General features: G+C 39.9%; 1 protein-coding gene across 2 annotated transcripts in view; it reads right to left on the bottom strand.

Annotated features, from left to right (window-relative positions):
- LOC126094596 (lachesin) overlaps nt 1-25,430 on the bottom strand; it is a 326,905-nt gene that overhangs the window by 278,659 nt on the left and 22,816 nt on the right. For both annotated transcript variants that reach the window (XM_049909067.1, XM_049909076.1), the window contains exon 2: nt 13,284-13,390. In XM_049909067.1, coding sequence (XP_049765024.1) covers nt 13,284-13,390 — 107 coding nt within the window. The remainder of the gene's footprint in view (nt 1-13,283; nt 13,391-25,430) is intronic.

Raw genomic sequence — 25,430 nt, 5'->3', positions numbered from 1 at the left:
CCAAATAGTAACGCACAGCAACAAGAAAATCAGTATGTACAGAAAACACATCATTTCAACTCCTATCGCAACGCGCCGTATAGCAATGATTATTATGACAGACGTAAAAGTATTGAGCACAGTTTTCAGCGCAACAGTCGGTCTTACCAACAGCAGAATCAACCGCAACAACAGATTATCACGAATGAACCAGACAGTAGGTATCATCCCGAACGTAATACGTCAGGAAGAAATAATAGAACAGTACAAATAGTTGAAATGCCACAGCATCCTCCCGCAAATAATAGCACGTCAGAAAGAATTTGACTAGATACAGTACAGGTTGCATCTTCCAGCAACGTAAGCCATACTTTTGACACACAGAATCTTGTTCACGTATATGTTATTAGTTTTGTCGACATCCGATACACACTTTTGCATGAAAGACAGAATCACAACGTATGTAGACGACATTCTTATTGCAGAAGCTAACTGGTCTGAACACAATCTGATTCTTGAACAGCTGTTACAAACTTTTCGTGCACAAGGACACACAGTTAATCTTAGCAAATCGCACGTTGGTAAAACTTCCATAAAATTTCTTGGACATGTACTTTTTTGCAGAAGGTATTGCGCCTGACCCGGAAAAACTTCAAGCTTTACGTGACATTACTGTTCCAACGACGAAGAAACAACTACGTAGCTTTCTGGGATTAATTAACTTTTTTCGTAAATTTATTCATTACTCTGCTTTAGACACCCCTAGATTATGCCAGTTGACGGGTAAAAACGCTATTTGGTCCTGGGATAGGCAAGCACATTCTGAATTTGTTGAATGCACGTCTTTTATCACACCCAGATCTTACTAGAAATTTTTCCATTGCCACCAACAGTTCTAACAAAGCTTTAGGCGTACACATTTTTCAGGAAATTGAAGAAGACGGTACTACAGTAATTAAAAACATCGCCTTTGCAAGTCGTATTCTGTCACCTGCTGAACGCAATTATTCTGTTACAGAACTTGAAACATTATGTGTTGTATGGGCATTTACGAGATTTAGGCATTTTCTTTATGGAAGACATACTACCGTTTACACAGATCATAGGGCGATACAGTTTTTACTTTCCGCAAAATTTACACACGACAGGTTAAGCAGATGGAAACTTTATTTACAGGAATTTAATTTCACAATTGTTCACATTCCCGGTACACAAAATATTGTAGCAGACGCACTATCCCGTTCTCTCAGCAATAATCAGCAAGACATCGCAGCCAACTTCTGCCAAGCAAATTCTAGCGTCATGTATATTCAACAAGTTGCATTTGAGAATTTCATTTCATCGTCATTACGAGGCATAGCACAAGAGCAGAGCAAAGATAACGTGTGGAAAGAAATTAAACATCTTTGGCAAGATAGGAGTAACGTTACCATTAGAAACTATTATACTGTGCGCAAGAATATTCTGTTTCGCCGCTCTCATCCTGACAGCAACAATTGGTTATTATGTATTCCTGACGAACTTGTTAACAAATTAATTTGGTATACTCATTTAAGTTACGCACATTATGGAGCCAGAAACTGTTTTCTTATACTGAGACAGAACTGTTATTTTGGCAACATGGAGAAACGTACTCGACGAGTTTTAACGTCATGTAAAATCTGCCAGAAAGCTAAATCAGACACGATTTCGCATATTCCTCCGTTACATCCCATTGTACCCCTTAAATTGAGACACATGGCCGCTGTAGACACTTTTGGTCCAATTCCCAGAACTAATAGAGATTATTGCTACATCGTTGTCGCAGTTGAACTCACTTCGAAATTTGTTACCTTCACTCCGTTACGCAAAGCTACTGCTAAAACTGTTTCGAAAGCATTTGTAAAACATATTCTATTTCATGTAGGGCATGTATTGAAAGTAATATCTGACAATGGATCACAATTTCGATCTGCTATATGGACAAGTATGTTACGAACAAGAAACATTTCTCCGATCTATATATCCAAGTATCACGCTTCTTCGAACCCTTGTGAAAAACTAATGAAAGAAATTGGTAAACTGTGTAGGATATACTGCCATAAAAAACATATTGATTGGGATACACACATACTCTCATTCCAGGATATAATTAACGCCATACCAAATGAATCTACTATGCTATCTCCGACTGTTATATTGAAAAATGTTGAACCACCTAACAAATTTAAAGAATTAGTATCCTTTCCTACATCTCGTCGACTACACCAATATGAAATAACTGACATTGCACTCAACAACATCAAACGTGCCGCAGAGCGCCGGAGAAGACAGCAAAAACAGGTTTGTACACGCCGTGACCTTCACGTTGGACAGAAGATATTAGTAAGTACACACTATTTATCCAACAGAGGAAAGAGTAGATGCAGTAAATTTGAGCTTCTATACGCAGGTCCATACAGAATTCGCAGCATTCCTCACTCCAATGTAGTACATGTTGAAACTTTGAGAACCAGAAGAAGCAAGGGCAATCTCCATGTCTCCAATATTAAACTCTTTATTGAATGAACATACTTTACGATTTATCACACTGTAATGTCATTTCCTGAATTTTATATGGCCAGTTATGCAATTATATTTATGTTACTACGTACTGATGATTATCATATTTTTTCTTGGCAAGTGCCCGGCAGGGTAAGGTTAGCAGGTCGCTTTTCTTGTCGTTATATATCAGACCGTGTACATTTTTTATTTTTGTGTACGTATGATTGTTTTCCTATCGAAAGTAGAATTTTTGTCTGTATGCACCATGTAATCTTTAAGATATAACAAACACCAGTTGACTTTGACATTTTGCCTTATGATATCTCAACATCGTGACTATTTTACATTTTTTGCTACTGCATTATGATACTGTGTATACATTTTTTGCACTTGAAAACTGTCTATGTTTTTGACATTATACGTTTTCTGTCATGCTATGCTGTACGCTTAGTTGTATCACTAGAAACAAGATTTTATCTAATGGGTATATGATTTAAATGCAAGATATTAATCCTTATTCATCATTTTCAGAAAGCAATAAGGTGCACAAGAAATAAATTTAACAAACCACAGTGGTTTACTCTGAAATGGAAATTTTACCATCGGAATGAACGAAAGAAAATGCAATTCTTGTCATGAAGAGTAAATGGATCAGAATTAACAAGTATTAATCAGAATATACTATACACATCGTATGATAGCAGTCTTGGCTAATTATTTTTCTTTCAGAATACGAGGCGATTGATGCAGGCTGTCAGACAGAACTACACATCTTAGTTTTAGTGATGAAATATGCTAGAAATAAGAAACTCTATACTATGGATAGTTGTATGAAGTAAATGGTAATATGAATATGAATAATGAAGTGTCTATTTTTTGCAGATGATAATAAATGATGATGAATAGTTATATGAAGTATATGATAATGTGAATAATGAAGTTTTTCTTTGCAGATGAGAATAATGATGAAGTTTATATATTTACTATTAGTTAAGGAATACTTCATAGTTATTTAAGTATTTGTTGCAGTTCCTTTTGACAGTATGCCTTATGTCGCATGGTATAATGACTGAATGTTTTAGAAAAGACAGCTAGAGTACATACATATTGTGTACACGTTTCATTACCTGTTAATTCGAAGTTCACTGCTTTTCAGCATAATATGCGTTTCTTCTTTCAGCTCAATAATCCATTTTGTATTTTTTCCAGGAGAAGCTATTCATGAAATTAATGTGCTATAAGCAGTTAGTCATTAAACCTGTTCAAGTACTTGCATTTTTTTACCCAGTTGTGTCTATCTTTGATGAATGTGATCACATACACTCTACTTGTTTCATAACCTTGCTACAGGTGACTCATGACGAATGACGTTATTAATCCTTATTTCCAGCAATAAGTCAAAAGCATATATTTTCATACCCTAGCAATTATCGATCCCAACGCAATGCATTGCTAACACACACAAAAAAAAATTATTACCAGTCCCAACTATTACCAGTATAGAACCAAATAATGCTACCAGTTTAGGATATATTTCTAGTTCTAAATATAATGCAAATTTCTCAGATGTATTGAAACCATTATATCTATGTATTATTGGACCACAGACCTTGAGTAATAGTTACAGTGTGTTACATTTTAAATATGTCTTATGTCACTTGAAAGATGAGTTCTGAGTAATACCGAATGATGTTTTGTAACAATGCATAAATGCTATGTCAATAATTTCTGTAAATAATATTTTCATTATTTTCTATAAATGCTATACCAATAATTTCTGTAAATAATATTTTTGTTATACTCTATAAATGCTATGCCAATAATTAACTCTTGTTTTGAATGATGACTACTGAGTATACTGAATAATGTTTTGTAAAACTATAAGAATAGTTTGTAACTGGCCAATGAGTGCCAATAGTTACCACAATCAGATGAGTTATGAATAGTGTCTTCTAATATTCAATACTTGCTACATGTTTAGTAACTGGCCAATGAATGCCAATGATTACTATAATTAGATGAATTATGTATAAATGCTATGCCGATAATTAACTCATTTTGAATGATGACTTGTGAATAATACTGAATAATGTTTTTTAAGACGACATGAATAGTTTGTAACTGGCCAATGAGTGCCAATAATTACCGCAATCAGATGAGTTATGAATAGTGTTTTCTAATATTCAATACTTGCTATATTTTAGTAACTAGCCATTGAATGCAAATAATTACTCAAATCGGTTGATAGACTAGTGTAATTCTCAATTATGACTAACATATGACTTAATGTCCTTCACCTTCTGACCTAATTACCAGAAATTACTGCAATATCCGTTTGTCCTATCCATCCTCATGATCATGGAGCACTATCTTTGGTTTTTACACTAATTCTACGTTGTTGTGAGAGTATGGATTCTACAAGAATGTGGTGTTGATATATCAAGCTGTCCACCACCTTGAACGATGGAGATGTCATTATGGTCCTACTGTTTGGTGTACCTAATGTACTACCAAAATGTTAACATTGAATATTAATACAACATTTCAGTGTCTTGGCTACACTGATAAATACTTCAGGGAAGAGAACTTCAGATTGTCTCACTTGGTGTTGTGCTTCTGTAGAAAGATATGGACTTTCGGTGCAACTACATGCAACCTACTGTGCTACAACCATGATGCAATCCTTCCCATTCCTTTCCTAGTTTTTGAAATGTGCTAAAGACTTCTACAGTGCGTGTGCACTTTATTTCACTTCATGATATGTTATGTAAATATGCTAAAGACTTTTACAGTTAGTGTGCACTTCATTTCATTTGTTAATATGATCAGTCGTCCTAAATATGCTAAAGACTTCTACAGTGCGTGTGCACTTTATTTCACTCCATGATATGTTGTAAAAATGCTGAAGACTTCTACATTGCGTGTGCACTTTATGTAATTTGTTAATATATTTTGTATTCAGTGCGTGTGCACTTTATTTCACTCCATGATATGTTGAAAAAATGCTAAAGACTTATACAGTGAGTGTGCACTTTGTCATTTGTTAATATCTTTTGTACTCATTGCGTATACTTTTTGTCATTTCTTGATATATTCTGTACTCAATGCGTGTGCACTCTATTTCATTTTTATTATGTTCTGCACTTATCAATAATGTATATACTCTGTGACTGTAGACTTAGTAACTAAATAGATTTTAGAGAAATTTGTTGCTCGTGGCAAGTCCAATTGACTCACCATCGCTACCAAATTTTTGCCCTCCCCAGTGGAGGGTTATGTAAGAGGTCCGAGTAGATGTAATTTCGATGTATTGCTCACGCGCTGCCTGCGATATGTAAGGTATAAGAGAATCTCAGACCAGAGAGCAGTATTGACTGCAGTAGGAACTGTGTAGCAGTAGGAGTAAGTTGTTGTTAGCGAGCAGTCTGGTCTGGTGTATCGTGTTGGCTGGACCGGTCGTGGTGCAGCGATGCCGGAGCCTGAGCATTATTGTATAAGGTAAAAAGCAGCCTCGCGCATATGTAGTATTGTTATCTCAAGTCCCATGTAAATGTTTTAAAAATCTCCCAATAATAATCTTTCTCATAAAAAGTAACTTTCAACAGCCATTCATTTCAATTTAAAGAATTTACTAATTTCTCCAATCCATGATCATCCCAATTATTGCAAAAGCAAAATCAGTTGTTTCCTTTCATAAATGACAAATCTACCGGCCAGCATTGCACAGGGCTGTGGCAGAAAAATTTATTGTAAGAGCAGATATATATGCGTTATCCGGCGACTTCATTGAGGTAAGAATTGTTTTTTCAATTTATTCAGAATGATCTTTCAGGGCCATGACGCAGCACTGCTGACCTCCAAAATTTACAGGGTTAAATTCACAGTCAATTATAGAAAAAATTATAAGTGAGCGACAATTTAATTGAGAGTTTAGTTACATTGTATTATTACCAGGTTACTGAATGTGAACGACATAATTATGATATTTTATTGTTGAGAAGTTTACGAATTTTTCTGTTTTAAGGTTACACTAAATGAGAACATTATTTATTCATATTATATTTTATTTTGTGGGGAGGTTACAGCAGTCATCTTCAAATCACGGATTAACGATACAAGTTTAAGAATGTCAAATACATAACTGTTCCTAGATGTAGCATGTGTTATACTGCACCTATTACGTTTTACATATTTCATCAGTCACTAAATTTAAAGTTTACTCCACAACTACATCATATGATTCACACCACCTGGCCAAAGTTGAACCACAAATCCTAGCATAGCGGTAACGCTATGATGGACTGTCGACGTTTGCATTTGATGGCTGATGAAAAAATGTATGAGGTCAGACACATGTGTATGATTTTGCACCTAAAAATATAGTAGTTACGTATAAGGCACTAAGGAACTTTCCTTAAGCTTGCAATGTTAGTTGGTGATTTAGAGATGGTCGCTTGCTGTCTTTGAATAACTAATCAGTACAAAACCTGTTGGTCGCTCCGTGATGCAGTTCTTTAAATAAATTAAACGTGAGTGCAGAAAGGTTGACACAGACCACAGCAAGCTTTCCCACATAGCGTAGCACGCCATCACATGAGGTGCTACGTGGACCACGTGTGAACAGCACGTTACTGGCTACGGCGTGCGTCGGCAAACATTGGGTGCTATCAGCAAACAGGGTGACGCGTCGCCTGGGAGCAGTGGATGACGCTGCGGGCCGCCGCGCCGGTGAAACCCATTAGCTCACCCCTGCGTCTAGGCCGCCCACAATACACTACTGTCTGCAGGTGCTGAGCAGCGTCGGCTTAGGCACGTAAGTCATCCTCTGCATACCAAGATTCTACAAAAAAAGTAGCCACTTCTCCATAGATTCGTTAAAAAATCCAACTCCCACACATAAAAGAGCTCCAAGCGTCTGATTACCTTACAAGTGACTTAACATGTTAAATATTTGATGTTAAGCATGTAAAACCCATATGGCTGTAGACGTAAAAAGCTAATTATATTAATGATAAACTATTTACCTTTCATTGTTTTGTGGGGTTGTAAAGAAGAAAATGCTTTTATAAAGATATGAAATTATGATTAAATTTTATTATAATTAACTAAGTGCTCTTATCAGCAAACATTATAAAATATAACTAGGTGATTTGCGCTGCGTTTCAGAAAAAACAAGTTTTTCACTGATCTCAGTGTTTGTGACTTCATATCTCCTGAATTATATCTTGTACGATGTAATAATTTTCCAGACACATTTAGTGGAATATGTCGATACTACCAGCAAAATGTCTTGCGAATAGTGGTGGTACAAAAGACCTGACAAGTTAGAACGCCGTGGGTGAGGCTGAAGTATTTATTGCACGGAAAGCGAAAATGCAGTGAGCAGAAGCATTTCTCTTTTCATTATTTTGTGAGGTAAGCCAGAAGAGTTTCGAATAGGTTTAAAATCTGAGCGCTGTTCTTCCTCAGAAACTAGATGCATATCGTCTGGATAAATAGCGAGCACTGAGTTGTACTGTTGTCACATAAACACAAAGTTCCTAATTTCAGTACCTGACATCGGTGTTAAATTTTTAACGCAGCATTATACCGCTTACAGAGTAGATAATGACAGATATTAAATTTTTGAATTCGGTCATTAATTGTATGACTGAAGCCTTTAGTTGGGCAGCGTGCGACTCTGACTGGATGACACTTTGAAACATCCCCTTAGAAAAATTTGTATTTTTACGTCATTACAGGCTTTTTGACATTTCGATTCGGTTTTAAGTAACTCAGCAGTTAAACCTTCACGTGTTTATTCAAGCGTGGTGTCTAACTTTAGAAGCTGTTGCTGTGTTTGTCTCTGGTGTGAATGATAAGGACTGTCTTCATGAGAACGATTTTTGCTTTTGACGAACGCTGTATCAATAAGTGTGTGGATTTGATTTCTTTGTTATTGTATTTACAATTTTTTTTTCAAATCTGTGTTGGCTACTGCCCAAAACAAATTGTAAATTTTTGAGGGGAGCATGGGGGCTATGTAAATAAGCTGTTTCGGTTTTTATGTTGGTAGCACTCTGTATGAAAATCACTGACTGCGCTGTGTGCACTCTGTGACTGGTTGTAATTTTGTAATATGCGCTACTGTAGTGTTGGCCAGTTGGATGTGAACAGCGCGTAGCGTTGCGCAGTTGGAGGTGAGCCGCCAGCAATGGTGGATGTGGGGAGAGAGATGGCATATATATATATATAGGGTGTTACAAAAAGGTACGGCCAAACTTTCAGGAAACATTCCTCACACACAAAGAAAGAAAATATGTTATGTGTACATGTGACCGGAAACGCTTAATTTCCATGTTAGAGCTGATTTTATTACTTCTCTTCAAATCACATTAATCATGGAATGGAAACACACAGCAACAGAACGTACCAGCGTGACTTCAAACACTTTGTTACAGGAAATGTTCAAAATGTGCTCCGTTACCGAGGATACATGCATCCACCCCCCGTCGCATGGAATCCCTCATGCGCTGATGCAGCTCTGGAGAATGGCGTATTGTATCACAGTCGTCCACAATACGAGCACGAAGAGTCTCTACATATGGTACCGGGGTTGCGTAGACAAGAGCTTCCAAATGCCCCCACAAATGAAAGTCAAGAGGGTTGAGGTCAGGAGAGCGTGGAGGCCATGGAATTGGTCCGCCTCTACCAATCCATCGGTCACCGAATCTGTTGTTGAGAAGCGTACGAACACTTCGACTGAAATGTGCAGGAGTTCCATCGGGCATGAACCACATGTTGTGTCGTACTTGTAAAGGCACATGTTCTAGCAGCACAGGTAGAGTATCCCGTATGATATCATGATAACGTGCTCCATTGAGCGTAGGTGGACGAAACTAAAACGAGCTCTAACATGGAAATCAAGCGTTTCCGGACACATGTCCACATAACATTTTTTCTTTATTTGTGTGTGAGGAATGTTTTCTGAAAGTTTGGCCGTACCTTTTTGTAACACCCTATATATATATATATATATATATATATAATGACTTTTGAGCACTATTAAAGTAAATACGTTGTTGGTTCTTTATCAAAATCTTTCATTTGCTAACTATATGTCTATCAGTAGTTAGTGCCTTCAGTAGTTTGAATCTTTTATTTAGCTGGCAGTAGCGGCGCTCGCTGTATTGCAGTAGTTCGAGTAACGAAGATTTTTGTGAGGTAAGTGATTCATGAAAAGGCAGAGGTTATTGTGGGTCAGGGCCACAATTTTGTAGGGATTATTGAAAGTCAAATTACGTTGCGCTAAAATATTGTGTGTCAGTTTAGGGGTGATCAGAATAAGTAAAGAGAGAAATGTCTGAGTATGTTCAGTTTTGCTTAGCTGTTTGAAAATCAAATAACGTAAGAGATTTATCAGTATAGTACTTCATTAATTTTTCTAAGGGGATGTTTCAAGTTTCAGCCATTTAGTACTATACATCATAATCATTGATTGTTCTCTATTTAATTTTCCAATCTCTCTCTTTTATTTTTTTTTGGGGGGGGGGGGGAGGGGTGGTGTGAGGACGGAGGACAAACATGTTTTGACTGGTTTCATTTCGCCCGCTAAGAATTCCACTCCTGTGCCAATCTTTTCGTCTCAGAGGACCGGTACAGCCTACAGCCTCAATTACATGCTGGACGTATTCCAGTCTCTGTCTTCCTCTGTAAACGTCAAAAATACCATGTGCTGACTTTATTACTGACAGCAACTCACGTTCCACCGCGTCATAATTATGTTTTGGGGAGTAGGATATCACTTCATCGACAGTGTCACTCACGTCTGAATGAGACAGTCCGCCTACGGTGTAGTGACAGTAACTCGGGCACTCAAATCTGTCGTCCTGCACCGGTAGGAGCCGGAAGGCTTCGGCTGGCAGTCATTTGCTTTTGATTGTAGCCAGCGTTACCTAGGTAACAGTACTGTGTTTGGTAGCCATTGTCGTTCGCTGTGTTACTGTGTTGACCCTCATTCTATTTCGTACTGTTTCCTTTTTTTGTGATAAAGGTACTTAATAGTGACATTTACGGCTCATGTTTACATGTTACTGCGATAGGGGACTTTAGTTTCGATCACCAACAACACTGAAGTGATTTTTACGTCTGTGTGTTACTTCTAATTTCGTGGAAAAACGAAGCACAGTTTGTGATGTCTCTACATCTCTACAGCAGTGGGCAGACAGAGCCTCTTCCCCCTCCTTAGCTCCTCATCTCGTGGCAGTGAGCCAACTTGTAGTTAACGCACTGTACATGTACCAACTGACGGTCTTCATCTACATCTTGCTATTACAATAAAGTGCCTGGCAGAGGCTTCAATGAACCACCTTCAAGCTGTCTCTCTACCGTTCTACTCTAGAACGGCAGGCGGGAAAAACGAGCATTTAAATTTTTCAATGCGAGCCCTGATTTCTCTTATTTTATCGTGATAATCGTTTCTCCCTATGTAGGTGGGTGTCAAAAGAATGTTTTCGCAATCGGAGGAGAAAACTGGTGATTGAAATTTCGTGAGAAGATCCCGTCGCAACGAAAAATGCCTTTCTTTTAATGATTGCCACTCCAATTCGCGTATCATGTCTGTGACACTATCTCCCCTATTTCGAAATAATACAAAACGAACTGTCCTTCCATAGTGCTCAGAGCCATTTTGAACTGCCCTTCTTTGTACTTTTTCGACGTCATCCGTCAGTCCCATCTGATGCGGGTCCCACACCGCACAGCAATACTCCAGAATATGGCGGACAAGCGTTGTGTAAGCAGTCTCTTTAGTAGACCTGTTGCACCTTATTTCTGCCAATGAATCGCAGTCTTTGATTTGCTCTACCCACAATGTTACCTATGTGATCGTTCCAGTTTAGATTATTAGTACTTGTAATCCTTAAGTATTTAGTTGATTTTACAGCCTTCAGATTTGTGTGACTTACCGCGTAATCTAAATTTACCTGATTTCTTTTAGTACTCATGTGAATAGCTTCACACTTTTCCTTATTCAGGGTCAATTTCCACTTTTCGCACCACAAAGATATCTTAACTAAATCATTCTGCAAGTCGTTTTGATCATCTGATGACTTTACAAGACAGTAAATGACAGCGTCATCTGCAAATAATCTAAGAGGGCTACTCTGATTGTCTCCTCTGTCGTTACTATGGATCAGGAACAATCGAGGGCCTATAACAATTCCTTGGGGCACTCTGGATATTAATTCTGTTTTACTCGATGACTTCCCGTCTATTACTACGAACTGTGACCTTCCTGACAGAAAATCACGAATCCAGTCTCACAACTGAGGCGATACTTCGTAGGCACGCAGTTTGGTTAGAAGACAATTGTGAGGAACGGTGTCGAAAGCTTTCTGGAAATCTAAGAATATGGAATCAATTTCACATCCCCTGTCGATTGCACTTATTACATCGTGAATATAAAGAGCTAGTTATGTTCCACAAGAACGATATTTTCTGAAACCGTGCTGACTATGTGTCAATAAATCGTTTTCTTCGAGGTACTTCATAATGTTCGAATACAGTATATGTTCCAAAACCCTACTGCAAATTGACGTCAGTGGTACAGGCCTGTAATTCAGCGGATTACTCCTACTTCCATTTTTGGGTATTGGTATGAACTGAGCAAATATCCAGTCTTTAGGTATGGATCTTTCTGTGAGAGAGTGGTTGAATATAATTGCTAAATATGGAGCTATTTTATCAGCATACTCTGGGAGGAACCTAACTGGTATATAATCTGGACCGGAGGCCTTGCCTACATCTATGTTTCTTATCTTGGCAGTTGTTCTTCATTGGAATTAAGGAATAATGAGATTTAGATCCACCTTGCAGTGAATACCTCTGGACGGTGATAACTGCTCTCCCCAAGAGAGCGTGGTCGTCGTACTTTCATGACGAAACAATTTCACGAGCATATTAAATAATTTGAGGTGTAAGTGCAAATGCAGAAGTTTTTTTAATCAATGCAGAAGTCCCGAGCGCAAATAAAGTTGATAAACTCAAGCAGATGTAGCGTCCAAAAAGGTTAATGCATACCATAAAAGATGAGTTATGTTTTCGAAACGCTTTGGCCCTTTTTTTGTAAGAAAAAGAAGGCTGACATTAGTGATTCAAATGGCTCTGAGCACTATGAGACTTAACATCTTAGGTCATCAGTCTCCTAGAACTTAGAACTACTTAAACCTAACTAACCTAAAGACATCACACACATCCATGCCCGAGGCAGGATTCGAACCTGCGACCGTAGCAGTCCCGCGGTTCGCCCGCATCTCGTGGTCGTGCGGTAGCGTTCTCGCTTCCCACGCCCGGGTTCCCGGGTTCGATTCCCGGCGGGGTCAGGGATTTTCTCTGCCTCGTGATGGCTGGGTGTTGTGTGCTGTCCTTAGGTTAGTTAGGTTTAAGTAGTTCTAAGTTCTAGGGGACTGATGACCATAGATGTTAAGTCCCATAGTGCTCAGAGCCATTTAGTCCCGCGGTTCCGGACTGTAGCGCCAGAACCGCACGGCCGCTGACATTAGTGCATTTCTAGAAAAAAAGCATGTGGGTAATTTAAAGCTACAGTCACGGGCAGTCCTTGACGAAATCCATGCGACAGAAGTTATCGGCCATAGTAACAGTTTCAAGCGACTGGCAACACGGAAGGTGCCTGGCAGCTCTCTGCAAATCCTGTTCACTCCACAATTCTCTCTCTCTCTCTCTCTCTCTTTGCGCAGAGGCGTCTTACGACGTGATGCGAGTTAACAGTGTCGCCTACTGACCTTGAACTGTCCCAGGTTGTCGACGACGCAGGACAGCGAGGCATCCCTTCCGAGGGCGACCGTCACGTTGGAGATTGGCTCCACGAAACGCGGGCCGTCCGTCATCGCTGAAACAGAACGAGTCTGTCGTTGTTACAGTTGTTTCGTCACTGATTTCACTGCAGTGAATCGCAGAAGATTTTACTCTTTTTAATTACTTTGCAACAACCACAGCACATAGAGAATTTAACAGTAAATGAAAATAAAACAGCACCTTTGAAAAGCAAATCTGGTTTCCACGTTATTACGAGAGAGGGTGATGTAGTATGAAAACTGTCGTGGTTACTGAAAAAAAAATCTTTTTACAGTCACCTACTTCAGAAACAAAAATACACTCCTGGAAATGGAAAAAAGAACACATTGACACCGGTGTGTCAGACCCACCATACTTGCTCCGGACACTGCGAGAGGGCTGTACAAGCAATGATCACACGCACGGCACAGCGGACACACCAGGAACCGCGGTGTTGGCCGTCGAACGGCGCTAGCTGCGCAGCATTTGTGCACCGCCGCCGTCAGTGTCAGCCAGTTTGCCGTGGCATACGGAGCTCCATCGCAGTCTTTAACACTGGTAGCATGCCGCGACAGCGTGGACGTGAACCGTAGGTGCAGTTGACGGACTTTGAGCGAGAGCGTATAGTGTGCATACGGGAGGCCGGGTGGACGTACCGCCGAATTGCTCAACACGTGGGGCGTGAGGTCTCCACAGTACATCGATGTTGTCGCCAATGGTCGGCGGAAGGTTCACGTGCCCGTCTACCTGGGACCGGACCGCAGCGACGCACGGATGCACGCCAAGACCGTAGGACCCTACGCAGTGCCGTAGGGGACCGCACCGCCACTTCCCAGCAAATTAGGGACACTGTTGCTCCTGGGGTATCGGCGAGGACCATTCGCAACCGTCTCCAAGAAGCTGGGCTACGGTCCCGCACACCGTTAGGCCGTCTTCCGCTCACGCCCCAACATCGTGCAGCCCGCCTCCAGTGGTGTCGCGACAGGCGTGAATGGAGGGACGAATGGAGACGTTTCGTCTTCAGCGATGAGAGTCGCTTCTTCCTTGGTGCCAATGATGGTCGTATGCGTGTTTGGCGCCGTGCAGGTGAGCGCCACAATCAGGACTGCATACGACCGAGGCACACAGGGCCAACACCCGGCATCATGGTGTGGGGAGCGATCTCCTACACTGGCCGTACACCACTGGTGATCGTCGAGGGGACACTGAATAGTGCACGGTACATCCAAACCGTCATCGAACCCATCGTTCTACCATTCCTAGACCGGCAAGGGAACTTGCTGTTCCAACGGGACAATGCACGTCCGCATGTATCCCGTGCCACCCAACGTGCTCTAGAAGGTGTAAGTCAACTACCCTGGCCAGCAAGATCTCCGGATCTGTCCCCCATTGAGCATGTTTGGGACTGGATGAAGCGTCGTCTCACGCGATCTGCACGTCCAGCACGAACGCTGGTCCAACTGAGGCGCCAGGTGGAAATAGCATGGCAAGCCGTTCCACAGGACTACATCCAGCATCTCTACGATCGTCTCCATGGGAAAATAGCAGCCTGCATTGCTGCGAAAGGTGGATAACACTGTACTAGTGCCGACATTGTGCATGCTCTGTTGCCTGTGTCTATGTGCCTGTGGTTCTGTCAGTGTGATCATGTGATGTATCTGACCCCAGGAATGTGTCAATAAAGTTTCCCCTTCCTGGGACAATGAATTCACGGTGTTCTTATTTCAATTTCCAGGAGTGTAGTTAACACCCCTAAATAGTTTGGATTTACTCCTCCATATCTAGTACGAATACCGAGAATAGAAGTATTTTTTATCACAATATACGAGTAATTGAACCGAAAATGGAGTAAACGTTGTGTTTTTAAGTTTATAACAGGCAGCCTGTGCTTTAATGCCTGTATTACATGGTAATCTTCTATCATTTCCAACGAAGTCTGGTCGACAGTCACCATCAGTTTCTTAAATGACTCCATGACCTCTTCCACTCTTGACTTTTGGCTTATTTATGCGCTATTGCACAACACCTGGCATAGGCCGTATTCAAGCACCATTCGTTGTCTGTTTGGCCATCCAAATTCTCTGATAAAAGGAAGTGTTGTATGCGTTGTACACAGATCACGCTACTTAGCCTTGCCCTTCTGGGTGCAGACGTCACAGCTATGACGCAGGTGACTATGTATCACAGTTACATATTGTATATTACCCTTCTTTCCATACAACTTAGACTAATTTTACTTAGGAATTCTAACATTTTGCACCATTTAATATTGTAGAATCATATTTATAGGTCGAAAAATCTTACGCCGGGGTCTTGATTTTCCGTAAGTGTTGCTACCAGTACCAATCGCAACGTCAGAACTGCCTCTCTGATGCCATTACCTTTCAAAACTAAACTGATCGTCATCTAATACAATGTCAACTTCACGTTTAGATCATATTTATTGAGTTGGGTTGATGTGGTCGCTGAAATACACAAAAGAATTATACTATTATGAAAACAAAACTTAATTTGCAAGTTAACGGCATCAGCATGCACGACAAACAATTATCATCATTCGTTTAGGGACCATGGATTTGGAACAAAGGAAAATAATATATAGTTTTCTGAACATGTTTTTACTTCTTCATACTAAATAAATTGAGTTGTTTTGATGCACTGCCTCGACTGTGATATTTCTGTTAGTTACTGTTTCGTAAATACTGTTCCTCGCATCTAGTAGCTCACATTACGGTTTTTTTCAGCTCCCACCATGATGTACCTAAATTATGCCACAGCTATGTATATAACAGTCAGGAAACAGAACTTAGATGCAGCTGTCTAACCTTTTGAAGCGGGTCTTATGAACGGTATGTACTGTGAGATCAACAAGAAATCCCTTTTCTCTAATTCTGAATAGGCGTTAATATAAATTACGTTCTATTACGTCATGTTAAAACATTTTCTGAAATGATTTAAATCAGGCGTCAACTGCTTCTGCGGAATGTTACTGTTGTAAAGCAGTTTCCCAATGCCGATGTTGATTTGCACCTCGTTCTCTATGCCTGCTATTGTCCTATTAGAGGCGGTATGTCATTGGCTTCCACCTGCTTTAAAAGTAACTTACCCCGCAGCTGTAAGGAATCTATAGTGTTACGTCAATTCTGAACTTTGGTGAAATTCCATGATGAAACTTATCAGTGACCAACCGCTCCAAAAGGCTAACGAAGCGACAAGAAGAAAAAAAAAATTCACTGAGCATCGTAAAAGGAAAATTAGGATTCCTTATTTGGCACTTACCTGTCCAGACATCGAGTCACACTGTTTGCCCGTTGTCATAGAGATTTTTGTTTAGGGCGGTTAATTACCTATGATAATATCACTTACGTTGATGAAGATTTGGAAGGGGTCTGGTGCGCTGTGTCAAGATGTTCACCACAGTGCAACCGTAGGTAAAAGAACTGATTACGAGTAAGTCTTTTGCTTCGTGACTGGCATTAAATGCTGCTCAATTATAACGGCAAAATCAAATTTCACAGCAAAATTCTATCATTTTAAAGGCAATCTTCCTGTTTTTGTGTCTTATTTGAGTCTGTGAATGAGACCAGTTCATAACCGGAAAGTGGGGAAAGCATTACATTTCAACCACTGATGCTGAACCATAACAAGCGGAATGTTTGTAGCCAGTGTCTTCTGGGACGCAAATGAGTTACTAATAATAATTACCTACCAATGAGTAAAATAACAACTAATTACTAGTAAGCAGATTACATGGACAAACAGGGAGGGATTAAGCAAAAATAGCGAAAGAGAATTATCATCATTAATTAGTACAGTAATGCCTCTTCTTCTACAGCATTTTGGCAGGAATTCGTCCTGGCTAAGAAAAACCTTATTACAGTTCATCTGAGAACATGGAGTATATTTTTGTTTTTCAGAGGTGATGACCGAATTTCCGGTAGAAAGGATGACTCGCAGTGGAATCTCCAAGATGACAACAAAAACTACAGTGACAGATAATGTACAGTTTTGTTAGTTATGTACAGAAGTACTTTGACGTAAATATAGTCTCTAAAGAAACGTCTATTGTCGTAGACAAAAACAAATTCATTTTGAATCCCAGTTGTAGAAATACATGCCAGTCCTACACGCACTGATAAACAAATGGTAAACAAATTATAAATATTTTTCTAACATCCTGGTGTCTGCGTCTGTTTTTAAAAAGATAAAACTTAAATATTAGAAGCGAAGAGAAGCACTTTTCTGGAGTGATTGCCAGAAGGCCGTTATATCGAAGATCATGGAAGCTTATTAATTTTTTCCCATTTAATACACACAATTAACTTTTTTGTTGTATAAAATCTGTGATCTTCACAGCTGATATAAAAAGTAGCTGTTCTGGGACTGAGATCTTCATTATAAAGAGAGGTTTTTGAATTTTTCTCGAAACCTGCTTATGTTCATAAGGGGTCGTTTAGGTATGGCCAGTTCAGTTAATAATCACAGCAATAAACTTTGTAACATCAGGTCTAATATGGCACACAATCCCTTCTAAGAATTCACGAGAGCATGCCGATAAGTTGTTCGTGTCGCAGCTTCTGCAGTGGCGTGCTCCCATCCTCCGTCTAGAGGTCGGATAGAGCCATTAAAATTCGGTAAGCGTGGCTCCGTTCGTTATCTCAGAGGTGACTCCCGAGGTTGTAAAGTGAGCTCTACATTTTCTCCCGCAAGGGCCTTTTGTGGAATCTTAGACTAGATGCGACACTTAGCCTTCGCTTTCATCCTTATGCATAACAGTTCAGATTAATACGCATTTAATTGATGCTTTTCCACTTCGTGCGTAATCTGATGGACGTCCAAACCCCATTTTCAATACAAACAATTCATCTTATTAATTTGACTTCTATAAGTGGTAGGGTGTTGGTACACCATTTGTACGGCTACAGAAGGATGAAATGAATTATTTGCGTTAAGAATGGAGCTGTAATGCTCTGTAATCGATGTGCAACAAATCATGCTTGGAACAGCGTTGAGAAGTTTTTCTCTTTTCGTCAAATAATCTATAAACTAAACATGTTTCTGACATATAAACACCACATGTAGGACTTTAAAGTATTCGTCACCGTAAAACCAATATTACGTATTTACGCGGTGACGTTCAGTTACCTCCATGCACTTATACTTTCGTACGGTGTATTACTTGAAAGCTGAAGTTGTATCGTTCGCCAACCAAAGTGGGACGTTCAGGTCTCTTCTTATGTCAAAGTGTTTCAGAATGAAACCTTTCCCGATATATATGCGTAGGCATATGTTTATTTCCTGGTAGAGTGCCAGTTATTTAACATATCGAAAATGAAAATTTCGAAGAGAACAATGTAATTATGAAAGAGGATGTGAAAGTTTCGAGCAAAGGGATAGTAGAATTTTGATCTAATGTGACGAATAAAACTATTCGGAAATGTATACGATGGAAAGTGAAGATATGATAGAATTTCCGTAAGAAAAACACATGGAAACAATGTATGAATAGGACAAAACCGTAACCTGTATGGAGTAGACATTACTGAAGATGACATTTGAGACTGTAACAAACAACAGAGACAAAATTGTGCATTTCGAAGGCTTCTTTAAATGTGATACGAAATTTCGACGGAATTGCCAGACCTCAGCAACTTCTCACTACGATATATTGGCACAGAGTCTTCTACCATTTGCAGGTGTATGAGAAGATTACTACACGACTGTCCGACGAAATATCACTGCAGTAACTTACCGACATTCGGTAGTGCTTACAAAATTTAACAGGAGGATCTATACACCAGGAAATTTTAAACATCGGTTATTTATAAGGTTGTACAGTTTAAGAGACCAATTAGATAGGCAGATAGTTAAATTAATCTAATGACATGTAAGATATAATGGCATTTGATGTGTTTGCAGCCATTCAAGACATTAATAAATCACGCCATACATATTTTTACTGGAAGGGGCAGGGTGGCAGCATAACACAAAGGACTGCTAATATTTAAGAGCCATCAACCGTGTTTTTACTAATTAGCTTCTTAAGAATTGATGGGATTCACAGTGAATGAAAACTCTGTAAATTGCTTCAGCTGTTGTGTAGTCGTTTGTAGAGAACACTACCGTTTTCGCACCGTTACAGGTGAAGCCTAAGGTGTTGCAATGATTAGCCCTCACACAATCGGGAAGCTACGATGTCTCACAGCCCAGTCGTAAATCGAAAAGTTAATCCATTAGACGCTGTTGTCAATAGTAAAACTGGCATTAAGCAGCAACATGTGAATGTCAAACGGGATACATAAGGTGATTAGACTATTAAGTAAATGTGGAAACTGCGGCTATTTGTTTATATGTCAATGTTACTCACTAGAGAGTGGTGGTGTTGTACTAGAACCTCATACTGGCAAACATTCACCTCGAGTTTGATACGATATGCTATGCGATTTATGGTATGCAATGCAAAATGAATTTTCAGAGATATATACAAAACATTACACATTGGATGTCGGACCTGCTGGCCTAGTTAATTATTTAACAAGCCTAGGCTATTCATAAGTAGAAAAACGGGATTGGTGGTTACACCGACACGTAGGCGGTTTCTGAATTCGAGTATACCGGAGCCTAAAATCACCCTATGCACTTACTAACATTATGGGGATCCATATTTGGCAATATTCTTGAAATGACAAAAGCCACTCTATGGAAATAAAGTTTATTAACTATCAAGATGTAACGCCGGAAATGCATATCCTCTATTTCCATCTATTGTACTATAATTTTTTCCTTGTTTTGTTACCTCAAGATATGACATTTCTGTCTCTTTATATATTGTAATTGTTTTACTGTTTGTATATATATGCATTTATATTTGTTTGTTTCGTAAATATTATTTGTATTTTTACGCTGGGTCTTGCCTAGGGAAAACTGCTATCGAACGATTACATCGATAGGTCGTGTGAAGAATCAAAGTGTGTAGGATCTTTGGTAGTGTTAACTCTGTCGCGTGGAGCGCGGGCAGAAGGGGAGTCTGGCTGGAGGAGCGAGTGGAGCAGGTGTGTTGTGTCAAGCTCCCGGGAGTTGCCGCGCTTTCGGGGTTTGGCAGCACGTAATTGCGCTCGACTTGCGATGATAGTTTCTGACATGGTGTCGCGGACGGGAAGCATTAGCTGGCGCACATCAAGAGCCCGTTTCGCCTGGTGATCGTGTCGAGAAGAAGGCGCGCCAACATCCAGCTTCTGCAACAGCGATGGCCGACAATGAGTGACTGTCGCCACCTCCTCGATCGACGGCTTCAAACCTTCAATCAACCAACAAGGAAGACTGGAAGCACGTAAAGTTTTAGAACTGTATGGCAGACCTCAGCTTTTCAAACTGTTCGAATCACAAAATTACAGCAACGTAGCATGAACCTTTGTTGCTCATTGTCCCAATTGCATTACCAAGCAGGGTCCCTTTCTTTTCCGGAATCAACCCGAGTGTCGTTGAAATTCAGACGCCAGCATTAAAGTAACATCATTTCACTGCTTTAATTTCAAAGTTCAGTTAAAGTATTCATAGCTGGCTACAATATTCAGATTACACAAGCACAAATTAAGAGTGCGAGTTTTGTTACCGTATTTTAGCTTACCTGTGACTGCAGCTCAGCTTGGTACGTACTAAATTTTACTATTGTTAATTATTCAGAATCATTTAATTCAAGTTCAAAGTTAAATCTCTTATTTCTAAATTGCGTAGATTCAAGTAGATTTTGAAATGATTGTTGAGGTAGCCCAAGACTAACGGTATTTTACTGAATTTCGATGTGCTTCAGAAAGAAAGCTCACTATTAACTTCAGTCACTAAATTAACTTTCGATTTTCCTGTTTTGTTAATTCTTTTGCTATATTAAGTCAGAGTGTAGCGAAATTTATTACTTCTGACAAACTTTCAGTTTTCACACTACACGTGTCAACCTTCAGTTGCCACACTTCTAGTGCTAATTATATGTGTAATAACTTTTCTTTTTCAGTTACTAAGGTAATTGTCATTAGGACTGGCGACCGTAATTTCCCCCAAATCTCAAATATCTAATTAACGCTAGTTAATTGTTAACGTAACGGCCGCACATTTACTTTCTTTATTAACTTTACCCCTTTTCAAAATCAATTTCCACCTGTTTCATTAGCATTCTTCATTTCATTTAGATGTAACCCTTTCCTCCCTCTTTACCGACAGATTAACTTCGGTGACGATTGCTATTCTCAAATTTCCATTAGGTAAACGCGGTTTAATTTTTCACTGTCATTAAGGTCGATAAGTGAGGGGGAGGTTACAAAGAGAAGGAAAATGTTTCCTAAGCAGCCTCATGTGCAAGATGACAGCTGTCACTCCATCTAGCCGCAACATAAAAGTTAATTTGAAAATAACATTCTGAAGGGTTAGACCGATTGATTGACTCACGAAACAACTTCTCCCAAGATTTGATAATATCAACGGTCACTTTCGTGATATTGAGACAACCACGTGACAATAATGGCGGCAACACTCATAATATCCAGAGGTTTCAAATCTATTGATAACTTCCGATCCGTTGCAAATAATTTGATGAAACTTTTTTCACATTTATAGAACTGCTTAAACCTTTCACTGAACTACCCAAAATATTAATCATGGTGATATTTCTTCACATTATCATAAGCCGACCAACACTGGGGCCTCACCATGACTGTTCTCACTGGCCGTTCGTCCCAAACTGCCCTGTTTACACGAATCTGCATAGGTGTGTGTGATCTGACGGGAGACTCCCACTTAGCTGACGAGAACCGTTTTGTAGTCGAAGCTTCTAGAAGGCCAGCGATATGATATTCACCAAAAATAGGTGTTAACAATCGATTACAACAACGGCACCCTTACATAGTGGTGAAGCGTGTCTTTGGGTATCGAGGGGTTGTGGGATTGACTCCCGGCCGGATCAAGGAAATTTTCAGACTGCCTTTAATCTAGTCTTCATCTCTTAACTATATGAGGAGTGGCCAGAAACAATACGAGGTTCAGATTCCACGTTAAACTGTAGGCCCCCTTCCCCAAATTCGCTAACTGGGATAGAGTAGGGACACGCAGTTCACCGAAGTGGCGCCCAATGGAATGACTTCAACTCAGCCATTGAGGAACCCAGAATTATTATTGTTCAAGGGAAAAAAAGCTTGGAGGAAAAAGCTTCGCCACAAATGAAAATGAATCAGAGGTTACAATTCTCTCACTACAATTAAAATTAGTTCTGGTACTAATTCTTCCGTGATTATGTGAATGAAAGAGCTTAGATCATATTTTGGCATAATCACGCCATCTAAAATTGAAAGAAACCCTAGGCACGAGTCGTCAGAACGTTACTAATTCGACAGAAAATGCTTTCACAATTGAAGAAACAACGTGGCCGTTTTTAAATTTTTCGTTTCGGTAGAGTTGGCCGCTCGAATAACTACCCATTGGTGATCCTGGTACTTTTCAGCCAAATACCTTACGACCAAGTAGTGAAGTATATTTTTATCGTCTCAGAGAATTTCAAATCAAACCTCCTTTGAGCCGTCTGTAACCTAAATTTCCAAATTGTTATTTTATTGAGCAACCAGTTTCGACCATATATAATGTCATCGTCAGGCCCCTGACCGACGTGTAAAAGGATTTACTACTTCTAGCCCAGTCAAAATAGGGGCAAGCATCCAAAGACTGGTATCTGTAGATCACCAACCATTTGAATCATCACCGCCTACTATCTAATAATAGTAGACTTCTCTTGGCCAGGAACGCTCTTTTTTGCCAGTGCTGCCTCGTTTTTTATGTTCGTCTCGATTCGTTCGTCATGAGTTATTTTGCTGCCTAGGCATCAGAATTCCTTAACTGCATCTACTTTGTGATCATCAATCGTGATTTTAAGTTTCTCGCTGTTCTGATTTCTGCTACTTCTCATTACTTTCGTCTTTCTCGATTTACTGTCAGTCCATAATCTACATTCATTAAACGTTCATTCCATTCGTTGATCCTGTAATTCTTCTTTACTTTCACTGAGTAAGCAAAATCATCAGAGTATTTTATCATATAGATTGAATAGTAGGAGCGCAAGACTAAAGCCCCGTCTTACACCCTCCTTAATTCGAACACTTCGTTCGTGGTCTTCCACTCTTATTATTTCCTCTCAGGTTTTGTACACATTATAAATTACTCGAGCTTTCCTAAAGCGTACGCCTATTTTTCTCAGTTTATCGAATACCGCGCCATGTGTTATTGTAAAACGCTCTTCCAGGTCGACAAATCCTATGAATGTGTCTCCATTTTTTCAGTCTCCCTTCCATTATCAATCGCAACTTCAGAATTGTCCCTCTGGTGCCTTTACTTCTCCTAAAGCCAAACTCATCGTCATCGAAGACGTCCTAAATAGTCTATTCCATTCTTCTGTATAATATCTGTATACTATCCGTGTCAGCAACATGGGTCCATGAGCTGTTAAGCTGAATGTCTGATAATTCTCGCACTTATTGGCTCTTGCAACCTTCCGAATTGTGTGGATGATGTTTTCCGTAAGGTAGAGGGTATATCGCCAAACTCATATGTTCTACACACCAACGTCAACAGTCGTTTTTTTGCCACTTCCCCCGATTATTTTAGATATTCTGATAGAATGTTACCTATCCCTTCTGCCTTATTTGATTCTAAGTCTTCGATAGCTCTTTTAAGTTCTGATTCTACTGTAGCTTCTAATACTGGATCCCCTATCTCTTTTACAGCGAGTCCTGTTTCTTTTTTGTATCACAGATCAAACAGGTTTTCCATCTCATAGAGGTCCTCAGTGCACTCTTTCCACCCATCAGCTCTCTCCCCTGCATTTAACAGTAGAATTCCCATTACACTCTTAACCTTACCACCACTGCTCACTACTATTAATTTTACCGAAGCTGTTTTAGGCTTTAGTATATGCTGAGTCTGCCCTTCCCACAATCATTCCATATCTTCATACTTTTCATATTGCTGTTTCACATCAGCTTCCCTGCATTTCCTGTTTATTTCATTCCTAAGTGATTTGTTTTCCTGTATTCTCGAATTTCCCAACTGAAGTATTTCTTTTGTTACCCATGGTTTCTTGGCAATTACCTTCTTGGTACCTACGTTTTTCTTTCCTACATTTCCGATTGGCCTTTATAGAAATTTACACTCTTATTCAACTGAACTGCATACTGAGCTGTTCCTTATCGCAGTATCTGTAACCTCAGAGAATGTCATGCATATGTCTTCATTCCTTAGAACTTCCTTCAGCCTACTCTTCATCACTACTAATTTGTGATTTGAGTCTCTATCTGCTCCTGGGTACGCCTTGCAGTCCACTATCTGATTTAGAAATCTCTGCCTGACAATGACATAATGTAACTGAAACTTTGCGTCCCGTACCTCCCGGCCTTTCCCAAGTATTCCTCCTCCTCTTGTGTTTCTTGAACAAAGTATTCGCTATTATTATCAGAATTTACTGGAGAACTCAGTTTTCCTCGTCTCTCATTCCTATTAGCAACGGCGTATGGCCCCTTACCCTTTCTTCTACTTCTTTCCGTACAGCCGCATTCCAGTTCCCCATTGTGGTGTCACCGCCAGACACCACTCTTGCTAGGTGGTAGCCTCTAAATCGGCCGCGGTCCGTTAGTATACGTCGGACCCGCGTGTCGCCACTATCAGTGATTGCAGACCGAGCGCCGCCACACGGCAGGTATAGAGAGACTTCCTAGCACTCGCCCCAGTTGTGCAACCGACTTTGCTAGCGATGGTTCACTGCTTACTTACGTTCTCATTTGCCGAGACGATAGTTTAGCTTAGCCCTCAGCTACGTCATTTGCTACGACCTAGCAAGGCGCCATTATCAGTTACTATTGATATTGTGAATCATGTACAATCAAGACCGACGTTCATCATTAATGGATTAAAGTTAAGTATTCCACCAGCTACGTCCGTTTTTCTAAATTCTAATTTCCTTGTCATGTTCCAGACCTCACGCCAGCCTGCGTGAGCTAAAACGCGTGCATTTCGGCCTCCTTTAGTAAAACTGTGTCGGCACTCTTGCCAACCACAACACCCAT

Source organism: Schistocerca cancellata, chromosome 1 (genome assembly GCF_023864275.1).
Source record: "Schistocerca cancellata isolate TAMUIC-IGC-003103 chromosome 1, iqSchCanc2.1, whole genome shotgun sequence".
NCBI lineage: Eukaryota > Metazoa > Arthropoda > Insecta > Orthoptera > Acrididae > Schistocerca > Schistocerca cancellata.
The sequence above is the reverse complement of the archived record's forward strand: the minus strand, read 5'-3'. Positions and strand labels throughout refer to the sequence as shown.